The sequence below is a fragment of the Schistocerca serialis genome, chromosome 4 (assembly GCF_023864345.2).
Source record: "Schistocerca serialis cubense isolate TAMUIC-IGC-003099 chromosome 4, iqSchSeri2.2, whole genome shotgun sequence".
Lineage (NCBI taxonomy): Eukaryota > Metazoa > Arthropoda > Insecta > Orthoptera > Acrididae > Schistocerca > Schistocerca serialis.
In genome coordinates this window covers 432,742,174-432,755,596 of record NC_064641.1, presented here as the reverse complement: position 1 = coordinate 432,755,596, position 13,423 = coordinate 432,742,174, and the positions used below count along the sequence as shown (strand labels likewise).

The 13,423-nt window shown below is 41.0% G+C and overlaps 1 protein-coding gene across 1 annotated transcript in view; it reads left to right on the top strand.

Moving 5' to 3' along the window:
* LOC126474516 (cholinesterase-like) overlaps positions 1-12,988 on the top strand; it is an 83,248-nt gene extending 70,260 nt beyond the window's left edge. Inside the window, exons 10-11 of the mRNA XM_050101986.1 lie at positions 2,396-2,528; positions 12,820-12,988. Of these exons, the coding sequence (XP_049957943.1) occupies positions 2,396-2,528; positions 12,820-12,988 (302 nt within the window). The remainder of the gene's footprint in view (positions 1-2,395; positions 2,529-12,819) is intronic.
* Positions 12,989-13,423: the final 435 nt, after the last annotated feature.

The window sequence follows — 13,423 nt, the reverse complement described above, 5'->3', positions numbered from 1 at the left end:
TAAATATTAATCCAGTAATAGAAAGTCCGATAGAAAATGGTACAAATAAGGTCTTTGGAAAAGTTATTAGTTGGTTTGCTGCGAGTGGGCTTGCTCTGAACTTTGAAAAAACACAGTACATCCAATTTCCTGCTGCAAAAAGTATAATTCCTTCAATAAACATAACACATCAAAAGAAGTCAGTAGCCAGGGTACAGCATACTAAGTTTTTGGGTGTACATATAGATGAGAATCTTAATTGAAAAATTCATATTTTGGACCTCCTAAAGTGACTAGGTTCAACAACTTTTGCAATCAGAACAATTACCAATTCTGAGGATGTAGAAATTAGTAAGCTAACATACTTTGCATACTTCCACTCTCTGATGTCATATGGAATAACATTCTGCGGCAACTCAACACTTAGGCGAAAGGTATACACTGCTCGAAAGAAAGCAGTTAGAATAATGTGTGGGGTTCATAGTCGCACATCTTGTAGGCATTTGTTTAAAAGGTTAGGAATTCTTACAACTGCTTCACAGTACATTTACTCAGTAACGAAATTTTTTCTCAACAACATGGACCAGTTTGAAATCAACAGCGACATTCATGATTACAATACCAAAAAAAGGAAGACCTACACTATCCTTTACTAAACCTATCTTTGGCACAGAAAGGGGTAAAATATGCTGCTATAAAAGTTTTTGATAAATTACCAGATGAAATAAAATGTATGGCAGACAGCACTAATAGTTTCAAAAACAAATTGAAATCATACCTCCGTGACAACTCCTTCTATACCATAGATGAATTCTTGAATATGACTAAATAAATCTGGACATATAATATATGCATTTTGTGCCATTTTAGATATATAATATATAGAGAGATAATAGAAATATACATTGTAAACAAAAAAATTGTTTCCTGTGTGCATTTCTTGGCATTTGACATGTTCCACATCATAACGATTTTTCCGTGCTGTTGATCAATGGAAAACGTAACTAAGTAACTAATTAACAGTGGTGCAAGGTAAACTCCGCGACACACTATATATGTGTACTCATGTAGGTAACTGCCATGGATTTCTATCGGTTGAGAAAACAAGCCTCTGACTTAGTCTTTCTGCTGCTGTTGACTGTACCGTTCACGTGCAAAAATTAAATGAACTGTTTTTGTTTCGGAATAATTTAATTTATAGTGCATTTTTCAGTTTTCCTGGCTATACTATATCGCGCTAAAACCCATGGATTACTATTCTGGACCTGTGAGAAGGATTTAAAACGGAAAATCTTTGCCATTTTCAAACTCATGTAGGTAACTGCCATGGATTTCTATCGGTTGAGAAAACAAGCCTCTGACTTAGTCTTTCTGCTGCTGTTGACTGTACCGTTCACGTGCAAAAATTAAATGAACTGTTTTTGTTTCGGAATAATTTAATTTATAGTGCATTTTTCAGTTTTCCTGGCTATACTATATCGCGCTAAAACCCATGGATTACTATTCTGGACCTGTGAGAAGGATTTAAAACGGAAAATCTTTGCCATTTTCAAAGTGAATCTGTTAGCTCACATAAGAAATCCTGATCCCTACCTTATAATAGAGGTTTCAGAACATATTGAATTAGAAGCTGAAATTGTCGTCGATCAAAGAATGGTCAGAAAACCACAGAGCTTTACTTCTTGGTGATCATAAGGTCATGCCTTCCTCAGTCTTGGACCAACTTAACCAGCGAGTTGTAAGAGATAAGACATGTATCTCTGACGTCCAATCACTGTGTAGCTTCAGTTTTCCACATAATATAGAAATGAGATGAATTGACGCATAAACCCTAAGAACGACTGAGAACTGCACCGGAAACAATCGATTTGTCGTCTGATACTTGCAGAATCAGCCTGCGAGTAACAGTCTTGTTGAACTGTTTATTAAAAAAGCAGTTATGAATATAAATCCCTTAAAAAATGCTCAGTTTGCAATGTATGAATATAAATCCCTCCAAAAATGCTCAGTTCGCAATGTAATGAGTATGGTGTGATACGGCTAATCCAGATAACTATTAGGAGAGTACCAATAATGACCACGAAACTTGGGGCCCAGTTTGTAGGTATGCTGCAATGCGCTAAATGGGTAAGCATAAGAACAGAATTCGTATAAAAATTTACGTCTGTACTCCTCATGTCACAGTACAGTGACTGGTGTGTGACCTTAACTTTTATTTGTCGCTAAAGAACTTCTTTATAGTCACATCTTTGAGTTCCATGTAATCATCTATCTAGAGTTTGTTAGTGGAACTAGACCAAGACCAAATCTTAAATGTAACAATGTCTGCAAAAGAGTATTATGTAAAACCTGTACTTTGATATTCTCATCTTCATTAGTCTCTCTACGAGATTAATGAAAACAACCATTTTTGCAGGCGTCGTACATGGCGGAGAACTGCCGTCTCTCTTTGTGCGGAAGGATACTGAGTATAATTTGGATCCTGAGTCCGAGGAGGACCGAGTACGGAGAAACGTGTTACGTCTCTGGACCAACTTTGCAAAATACGGGTACGTGTCTATGAAATAAATGTAGACTAAGGAGTAATCTTTAATTCTGCTCCTTTTTTCTGTGTTTAATATTGTTCGCGTGTTTCTGCCGCTTTCGCGTGAATGTTATGTTCAATCTTGGTTGTTGTAATAAATATACCTCTGGCGTTTGTAGTTCGTTTTCCCATGATTTCTTTGAATTATTCACACAACAGCAGTTACCTCCTACTGTAATCATTTCATTTTTCTTTTGAGACGATGACTCTTTTACAATGCCCTATATGCCTATGAGGCTTTGCGTTTCAATTTCTTGACTGCAGATGAACATCAGAAATAAAAAAAATCTTGCATAGTTCGTTTTACTTCTGTTAATATCCTTTTAACCACATACAATTATTAGGTACAGGCTCCTGTGTAATGGAGGTTAGTCTGCATTCTCAATGCAGTTCAGTAGAATGCACCTAGTCTCCAATCGTCAACGGGAACTGCGGCGTTTGTACACTGTTCGGACTGCCACCACGCCTGGTAAGGTAACGTAACATTAAGCACACGTCATGTGTATAGTGTCCTTTGACGGCAAAAATTTAAAAATTTTCCGACAAGAGCACGGGAAGCTGATCGCCTAACTGCAGTACATCACAGCGACTACTTCCAAACATACTGTCACTATATCAAGTACAGAACAATGAATAGAGGCATCGTAGAGATTTGCCGCCACCAATTATGGTTCGTAGGTGTGGCGATTTTCAAAGAACGAGGTGCTGCGGCAAAGTTGGTACCTAGGACGAAAACACAAGTAAACATAGTCGCCGCCAGAAGCAACGAGGAATGAGAGACGATGGCGTAGACACGCCCAGAAGAGTTTCCACACGCTACGACATCAGCTCGCTTACTAACGGCAGAGCGAAGTGCCGCTCAGCCCAGTCAACAATCATCACCGAATATGACAGCATCGTCTTTCTACCGAGCCATCAGTGCAACAATTGTGTTAGACGGTACTCTGCATAAATTTTCAATTGTACACTGTGAGAAGAGACTACTATCATACTCTGTATCAAGTGATACAGATGTTCTGTGACAGTAGTAAATACTCACGACATTGCTGTGCACATGGATGGTAACAAAGCAAATTTTTTTTTATTTTGTTCAATTCGAAAAAAAAGTGATCTAACATTTTGTATGTTGCACTATCAAATCGGCAGTAAAGCTAAAAGCCCACCACTGTACTGACGAGTGTTGTTTCGTCTAGTACAAGAGTAGGTATTCTGAAGAGAATCAGACAGAGCTTCGTGGTGTTTTTAAAAGACAAGTAGAATGACTGGGTCGAATGAACAGTACGTAACCATGTCCACACGACAAATAATGTCTTGTGTAACAGAGATAGAACAGAACTTGGATCAATAGCGTCGAGTTCTCTCAGTCGGAGAGTTCAGGATTTTGCTGACATCTGATAAACACCCTAGAGGAGTGAGGAGACGTGTAATCCCCGGCACATCAGTAAGGTGGCTCACTATTAATCTGGTTCGCAATTACGATGTCAGCCGCCTATCAAAGCGAGGGAAACCTGGGAGCTGTGTCCTATGGAGACATATCATTCAGCCAGAAATTCATTTAAGGCGATGTATATCAGCTCGCCATGTCCATCTCGTTAACATTTTTCTCCAGGGAACCTGAACATACTGAACGTAATACCATACTGTATCTTCTGACGTGAATCCGATTGAGAAAACTTGGAAAAACTTAAGACTTGCAGGAATTCGCGCAAGAACCTTCTTCGCGTAATGGATGACCTCGGTAGAGCCGCAACCGAAAGAGAGGGACAGGCATCAAAAGTCACATCTCGACCACCTAAGCATATCCCAAGAACGTTTTGAGACCTGATTATAAAAAGAAAAAAAAACATAGAAAAGTTATAATAGTGGGTTTAATGCTTCAGGTGTTCTTCAACCCCCCTCCCACCGCCACCACATGAGGAAAACGCTCAGAACGTTCATATAACCAAGTGAAACTGCCAGAAAAGCCCTTCTTGGGGATGTCACATTGGCTTCGAGGTCGGTTATGTCTTTAACACGTTAACATTTCTTGTGAATTTCTGACTATCGGTTTGTTATAGTTTCCTATTGATAACACCAGTTCTCGTAAAGCATGATGATTTTTTACAGAAACGAACTGTCGGCGTTTTGTATTTCAACCCAGTCGTGGGAGGCATCCACGCGTCGTTGGTTTTGTACGGGGACAACGTGTGTGCGAAAATCTTTGCATACACTTTTATCCTCTTCAAAATATCCTGGAGAATTCTTGAACGCTTGATTTAGATATGTTTCCCCATTGAGACTGGTGACATAACAATGCTGACACACTACGACCCCAAATACACAGCCGGCCGCTGTGGCCGAGGGGTCCTAGGCGCTTCAATCCGGAACCACGCTGCTGCTACTGTCGCAGGCTCGAATCCTGCCTCGGGCATGGATGTGTGTGATGTCCTTAGGTTAGTTAGGTTTAAGTAGTTCTAAGTTCTAGGGGACTGATGAGCTCAGATGTTAAGTCCCACAGTGCTTAGAGCCATTTGAACCATTTTGAACCTAATCCACAACTTCATACCGCCTACTCATAAATGACTACTATAAACCATCTCTTACTTTCCTTATTTGAAGCTGGATCGTAGTTATCTGCGATTACGTCACGTATACATCTACTTCTACATGATTACTCTGCAAATCACACTTCACAATAATTCTCTATTACTCCAATCTCGAAATACACGCGTAAAAATGGTGAACACAATTATCTTTCTGTGAGAGCTCCGATTTTCCTTATTACATTATCATGATCGGTTTTCCCTATGCAGGTTGGCGTCAGAATCACAAGAGGAGGAGGTATACTTGGAAAAGGCCGGATGATACGGGAAAATCTCAGTTACATTACATCATGGTGACACAGAGATTTCGAAATCAGGTACAGGATTGTAAGGCGTACCCAGGAGCAGATATAGACTCAGATCACAATGTAGTACTGATGAAGAGTAGACTGAGATTTAAGACATTAGTCAGAAAGAATCTATACGCAAAGAAGTGTGATACGGAAGTACTAAGAAATGACGATACGCTTAAAGTTCTCTACGGCTGTAAATACAGCAGTAAGGAATAGCTCTGTAGGCAGTACCGTTGAAGAGGGATGGACATCTCTAAAAAGAGTCATCACAGAAGTCAGAAAGGAAAAACGTACGTACAAAGAAGGTAACTGCTAAGAAACCATCGGTAACAGAAGAATTACTCCACTTGATCGATGAAAGGAGGAAGAACAGATATGTTCCGGGGGACTCAGGAATACAGAAATACAAGTCGCTGAGGAATAAAATAAATACGAAGTGCAGGGAAGCTAAGAAGAAATGGCTGCGTGATAAATGTGAAGCAATCGAAAAAGGAACGATTGTCGGAAAGAAAGACTCAGCATACAGGAAAGTCAAAACAACCTTCGGTGACACTAAACACGCGGATGTTAATATTAATAGTGCAACGGAAATTCCACTGCTAAATGTGGAGAAGAGAGCGAATAGGTGGAAAAAGTACATTGAATGCCTCTATAAGGCGGAAGATTTGTCTGATGTGATAGAACAAGAAACAGGAGTCAATTTAGAAGAGATAGGGGTTCCAGTACTAGAATCAGAATTTAAAGAGCTTTGGAGGATTTGAGATCAAATAAGGCAGAAGGGATAGATAACATTCCGTAAGAGTTTCTAAAATCATTGGGGGAAGTGGCAACTAAACGAATATTCTCTTTGGTCTGTAGAATGTATGAGTCTGGCGACATACCATCTGATTCTCGGAAAAATATTCACACAATTCCGAAGCTGACAAGTGCGAGAAATATCGGACAATCAACTTAACAGCTCATGCATCCAAGTTGCTGACAAGAATAATATACAGAAGAATGGAAAAGATAATTGAACATGTGTTAGGTGACGATCAGTTTGGCTTTAGAAATCGTAAAGGTGGGGGAGATACAATTCTGACGTCGCGGTTGATAACGGAAGCAAGACTAAAGAAAAATCAAGACAGGTTCATAGGATTTGTCGATCTGGAAAAAGCTTTGAAGGGTGTAAAATGGTGCAAGATGTTCGAAATTCTGAGAAAAATAGGGGTAAGTTTTAGGGAGAGACGGGTAATATACAATATATACAAGAGCCATGATGGATTAACAAGAGTAGGCCACAAAGAAGGAAGTGCTCGGATTAAAGCGGGTTTAAGACAGGTATGTAATCTTTCCCCCCTACTGTTCAATCTGTACATCGGTACATCGAAGAAGCAATGATGGAAATAAAAGAAAGGTTCAGGAGTGGAATTAAAATTCAAGGTGAAAGGATATCAATGAAGCGATTCACTGACAACATTGCTATACTGAGTGAAAGTGAAAAATAATCGCATGGTCTGCTTAACGGAATTAACAATCTAATGAGTACAGAATATGGATTGAGTGTAAAATTTAAGAAAGACGAAAGTAATGAGAAGTACTAGAAATGAGAACAGTGAGAAAAGTAACATCAGGATTGATGGTCATGAAGTAGATAAAGTTAAGGAATTCAGCTGCCTAGGTAGTAAAATAGACACGGATGGAGCAAGGAGGATATCAAAAGCAAACTAGCAAATGGCAAAAAGTACATTCCTGGCCAGGAGAATTCTGCAAGTATCAACCATAGGCCTTAATTTGAGGAAGAAATATCTGAGAACGTCCGTGTGGAGTACAGCATTGTGTGGTAGTGAAAGATGGACTGTGGGCAAACCGGAACAGAAGAGAATCGAAGCATTTGAGATGTGGTGCTACAGACAAATATTGGAAATTAGGTGGACTGATAAGGTAAGGAATGAGGACGTTCTGCACAGAATCGGAGAGGAAAGGAATATGTGGAAAACATTGAACGGAAGTGACAGTATGATAGGACATCTGTTAAGACATGAGGGTTGACTTCCATGGTACTAGAGGGAGCTGTAGAGGGCTAAAACTGCAGAGGAAGACAGAGATTGGAATACATCCAGCCAATAATTGAGGGCGTAGGTTGCAAATGCTATTCTGTGATGAAGGGGCTAGCACAGAAGAGGAATTCATGGAGGGCCACATCAAACCAGCCAGAAGACTGATGACCCTCCCCCCCCCCCCCCCCAAAAAAAAGGGGGGGGGTTTGGCGTCAACAAAATGTTTCCGCATTCTCTGGAGAAAGCTGGTGATGGAAAGTTTGTGAGAAGATTCCGCCACAACGAAAAACGCCTTTGTTTTAATGATATCCACCAAAATCCTGTATCATGTCTGTGACACTCTCTCGCCCATATAATAATGCAAAATGTGCTGCTCTTCTTTGAACATTAATCTTATCTGGTAGGGATCCCAGTTCGCGCAGCAGTACTCCAAAAGACGACGGATAATAGTAGTGCAAGCAGTTTCTTTAAAAATCTGTACGTTTCTGCCAATAAAACGGTCTTTGGTTTGCTTTCCCTACAAAATTTTCTCTGTTTTCTTTCCAGTTCCGCTTGTTCGTAATTGTAGTTCCTAAGTGTTTAGTTGAATTTACTGCCTTTAGATTTTACTGATTTATCGTGTAACTTAAGTTTAACAGATTCTTTTGAGAACTAATGTGGTTGACCACACGCTTTTCATCATTTAGGAACAATTGCCAATATATAAACAGTACAGATATCTTTTCGAAATCGATTTGCAATTTGTTTTGATCTTCTGGTGAGTTTACTGGACGATAAACGACATCATCATTTGGAAACAACCTAAGACGGCTGCTCAGTTGCCTCCTATATCGTTTAGGTAGGTAAGGAACAGCAGACGGCCTATAACAATAACTTGCTGAACGCCAGATGTCACTTCTGTTTTACTCGATGATTTTCCGCCAATTACTGCGAACTTTGACCTCTCTGGCAGGAAATCACGAATCCAGAAACATAACCTAAACGATATTCCTTAAACTTGAGATTACACTACAAGCCACTTGGGTGGTACAGTGTCAAACGCCTTCTGGAAATCTAGAAATACGGGATCAGTTTTAAATCCCTTGCCGATAGCTCTCTACACTTCGTGCGAGTAAATGCCTAGTTGTGTTTCACAAGAATGTTTTTTTTTTTCTAAATCAGTGTTCACTATGTGTTAGTAGACCGTTCGCTTCTAGGTAATTTATAACGCTCTAACACAATACCTGTTCCAAAAGAAATCCTGTTGCATATGACTTGAATGATACGGGCCTGAAATTTAGCGGATTACTTCTGCCACCTTTCTTGAATATTGGTGTGTCCTGAGTAACCTTCCAGTCTTTCGGTGTGGATCTTCCGTCTAACGAGCAGTTGTGTATGATTGTTAAGTATGGAGCTTTGTATGAGCATACTCTGAAAGGAACCTAACTAGTATGCAGTCTAGATTGGAAGGCCACCTTTTGTTACGTGATTTAAGTTGCTTCACTACTCCGAGGTTGTCTACTTTTAAGTTTACCATGGTGGCAGCTGCTCTTAATTCGAATTCCGGAATGTTTACTTGTTTGGTGAAGGAATTTCGGAAGGTTGTGTTTAGTAACTCTGCTTTAGTAGTATTGCTGTCGATAGTATTTTCATTTCTATCGGGCAGAGAAGGCACTGATTGAGTCTTTCCACTAGCATACTTTACATACTACCAGAATCTCATTTCATTTTCTGCCAGGTTTCGTGATAAAGTTTCTTTGTGGAAACTATTAATTTCTATAAATTTCGAACTTATGTAACAGATCGCCAATATTGGAGATTTTGGGTTTGTCTAAATTTGTCATGCTTTTCTCGTTTCTTCTGCAACAGTGTCCTGACCCGTTTTTAGAACAAAAATATAGAGGGTGAAGTCACCAGTAACTAAATGAGTCGTGAACGTGTTCGAAATGAAAGTCTTGTTTGAACCTTTCAGCAGTTGTGTTATCTGAATTGGGAGGTCGGTGAAAGAACCCATTATTATTTTATTCTGGGTGCCAAGAATGACCTCTGCCCGAACTAACTCATAGAAACCATGTCCTTCAATTTTGCTACAAGACAAATTACTTCTAACGGCAACAAACACGCCACCACCAAATGTGTTTAGCCTGTCCTTTCTGAACACCGTTAGGTATTTCGCAAAAATTTCGGCTGAACTTATCTCCGGCTTTAGCCAGCTTTTGCTGCCTGTTAGGATTTGAGCATTTGTGATTTCTGTTAGCGTTTGAAGCCCTAGTACTTTCCCAGCACAGCTACGACAATTTACAACTGTTATACCGAAGGTTCCTGTATCTACGTTCATCCTGTGTTCGGCCTGCAACCTTGGAGACTGAAGCGCTTTTGGTGTTTTCCCGAGAATCTCTAACCTAAAAAACCGCCCACTGCACACCACAGAGACACAGCTACCGGTGTAACCGTCTCCTGCGTATAGTTGACACCTGACTTATTCAGGGGAATCAGGGGAATACGAAAACCAACTATCTTTTGGCGCAAGTCGATGAATCTGCAGTCTACACGGTCGCAGAACCGTCTGAGTATCTGATTTAGGCCCTACACTCTGTTCTGTACCAGAGGTCGGCAATCGATCCTGTCGACTATGCTACAAACAGTGAGCACTGCTTTCATCTCTGAAGCAAGACCGGCAGCCTTCACAACTTTTGCTAGCTTCTCGAAACTGGAGAGAACATCTTCCGATCCAAAGCGACACACATCATTGGTACCAACATGAGCCCCAATCTGCAATTGGCTGCATCCTGTGCTCTTCATGGCATCCGGAAGGACCCGTTCCATGTCTGGAATGACTCCACTCGCTATACACAAGAAGCACACATTGACTTTCTCCCCCTCTTTGGCAGCCAAGTCCCTAAGTGGCCCGATAATGCGCCTAGTATTGGAGATGCCGATTACAAACAACCCCACCTTAGGTGACTACCCGGATCTTGCTGGTTGAGAGGTTTCCTCTGGAACAGGACAAGCGACTGCGTCTGGCTGACGGCAGTGTCAGCCACGTACGGCACCCAGAACCCTTTTGTCAGACTAACGGGGAGGCCTTACGTGCAGCCCACTGGGATGTATTTCTCCACCTGCAACGTCCCGAGGCAAACCCCCATCGACCATACGTGAGGGGCCAACCTCAGTGCGAGCAGTTACTGGGCTGGCCACCGGTGCTGACCGATCGGCGAACTGAGAAGTGGTGGGCGTCCGTTGGATCTCCGCAGCCGGCCCACAATAGTGACACCCGTCCACTGCAGCTTCAAGCTGTGAGCTGTGTAACCGAAACCGTCACAGCCTGGAGCGGAGAGCGAAGTGTCGCCAGCTCGGCTCGCGTCCGCACACAACTGTCACAGACCCTGTCCGAACTAAAGACCGTGGAAAACTGCACTACACAGCCAAACAAAGGTCAGTCGACACGAGATGCGGAAATCCACTGTAGGCACAGAAGAAAACTCAAGAACTGTGACTAAAAAATTAGATTAATTAAATTAGTACAACCAAAGCACTCAGGTGAGAGTAAATATTTCGCGGCTGATTAGGAACTTGTAATACGTCACAAAATCGGTTTACTTTCCAATACAAAAGAAAATGCGAGAACTGTGTCTATTAAATATTAAATTAGCACGCAAAAACTCGAGAAACTAAACTGCGAATGCACAATTCGCTCCTGGTTAGGAACTCGTAAAATTTCACAACCTCTGTTACTTCCCCGTTGCTGCTAGTGTCTTAGACGGCTGTTGCTGCCTGACCCGACAGGAATAAAATCAGTCTCAGAACGTTTTGGACGGAAGTGAATTACAGTACATGAGCAACAAGGGTGACTTGTTTTCTTCCTCCACTCGTGTGTCCCTCAGAAGACCACCGATCATTCAGTTGACCCCGTGCATTATCAGCGCGTGGCTCTAGGATACAGCACGCGGCCGCGGCTCCTGTTGCCGAATGCGTGTAGACCGGGGAAGTGTTCAGTGCGGTTTCAGGTTAGGCTTTTTAGTTAATAGCTATTCGCTTGACGGGTCTTGTCCCGATAGAACATCCCTCCAATGTGTTGCAAGTACTTCTCGGTTTTTAACGCTACCCTGTCCGCCCCCGGTAGCTGCGTGGTCGGCGCGAAAGACTGTCAATCCTAAGGACCCGGGTTCGATTCACAGCTTGGTCGGAGATTTTCTCCGCTCAGGGACTGGGCATTGTGTTGTTCTAATCCTCATCATTTCATCCCCATCGACGCGCAAGTCGCCGAAGTGGCGTCAGATCGAAAGACTTGCACCAGGCGAACGGTCTACCCAACGGAAGCCCTAGTCACAAGACGCTTTTTAACGCAAGCCTCAAATTAGGTCTTAAGAGTTTTTCATTATTTTTCACATTATCAATGAATCACTACAGTATAATCTGTTTAGGACCCATTCACCATACTGGATTAGAATTCTGCTGTGTTGTTCCATGACATTCCGCGTTTTAACGGTGGTTTGGTCTGACGGACAAGGAATGTTGTGTACAAAGTTCTGAGCTTACTATATCTAATGTTTTAGTTATGTGAGTAGAAATATTTTAATATTCTTATGTAAAAGTTTCTAATAGTTTTTCAAAAAATTTTAAATCTTAAAACACTTTTTCAAAATTATCATATCAATAGAAATCTCAGGGTTGTTGTCCTTCTGGAATTATTGTTATATAGACGTTAACCTGAAGACGTGGCTTTTAGTGCCACGAAACTTGTAATGATCTAAAGATAAAGGAGTAAATATAGCTGAAGCGGCTGATTAATACCCAAGATGATTACTCGCAACTGTGATTGCCCTATTCACAAGGTTGTCTGTTAAAAACATTAACTGTAATAACTGAAATTTTTGTAGAGAATATTGGGTTTGGAAATAAATGGAACACATGAGCTTCAATAGAAACTGGTGTGGAAAGAACGTTAAACTGGAGAAAATTAATCTGGAACATTCTGCCTATCGTGCCTACGAAACATCTTCTGTATCAGATAAATACATGATGAACAACGTAATTTCGTGTCAGTTTTTAATGAAAATGCTTGTGATTTCCTGCAAGGTATTTGCGATATGGATGTTTTACGAGTACTGAAATAAACAGATTCTCAGATGAAAATATGTCTGCAGAAATTATTTTACTTAATACAACGTAAATTTGAATGCTGGAAGTACGAATTAAGATCAAAGCTACGATTCTGTAGAAATAGCAAGCTGTTTTCAGTTTATAGGACTGTGCAGAAGCAGAGTGTAAAATGTTGACAGCGAACTGTTAATGGACTCACTGTTGACATTAATTAAGGATAAAAAAAGTGCGTCTGTCATTCTTGTGGTTTCCTCTTCCAGAAATCCCACTCCAGAGGCGGACCCTGTGGTGTGGGAGCCGTACGACCTGAGCAGCCGCAGCTACCTGCTGATGCAGGCCAACTTCTCGCTCGCACACGACAGGCTTGGCGAGCGCATGGACTTCTGGAACGAGAACGTACCACTGTTACCGTACCCTGGCACCTACTAGTGAGAAACGTTTTCAACAGCACTGGCTCACACGACGCTGCACAAGATACAAAACAAGTTGTATAATATAATGCGTAGTTCGCCACAACCAAGATTTGTGCATTATCTGGTATATTTTATAATAAACTCAGTTCTTCATATTCAGTCGCTTGACAAATAGCAGTAGCAAATGGTAGGTTGAAATCCACTGGTAGTGGCTTAATATTAATTAATTCCACGCATCACTGCAAATGAATATTTGGAAGTTAATGCTCTTGTTGCTAAACCCATACATGTGTACTTTTTATCCTCCATCAAACACTGCTCTATGGAAAATACGTACTTGCCCTTAGACAAATATACAGACGTATGTGACTCTGCGAGTTCGTAGTGGTTCTTCTTCCATTAAACTGATTTTAACAAAATATAAATGTTTGTGGAGTTGTAATAAGTTAAA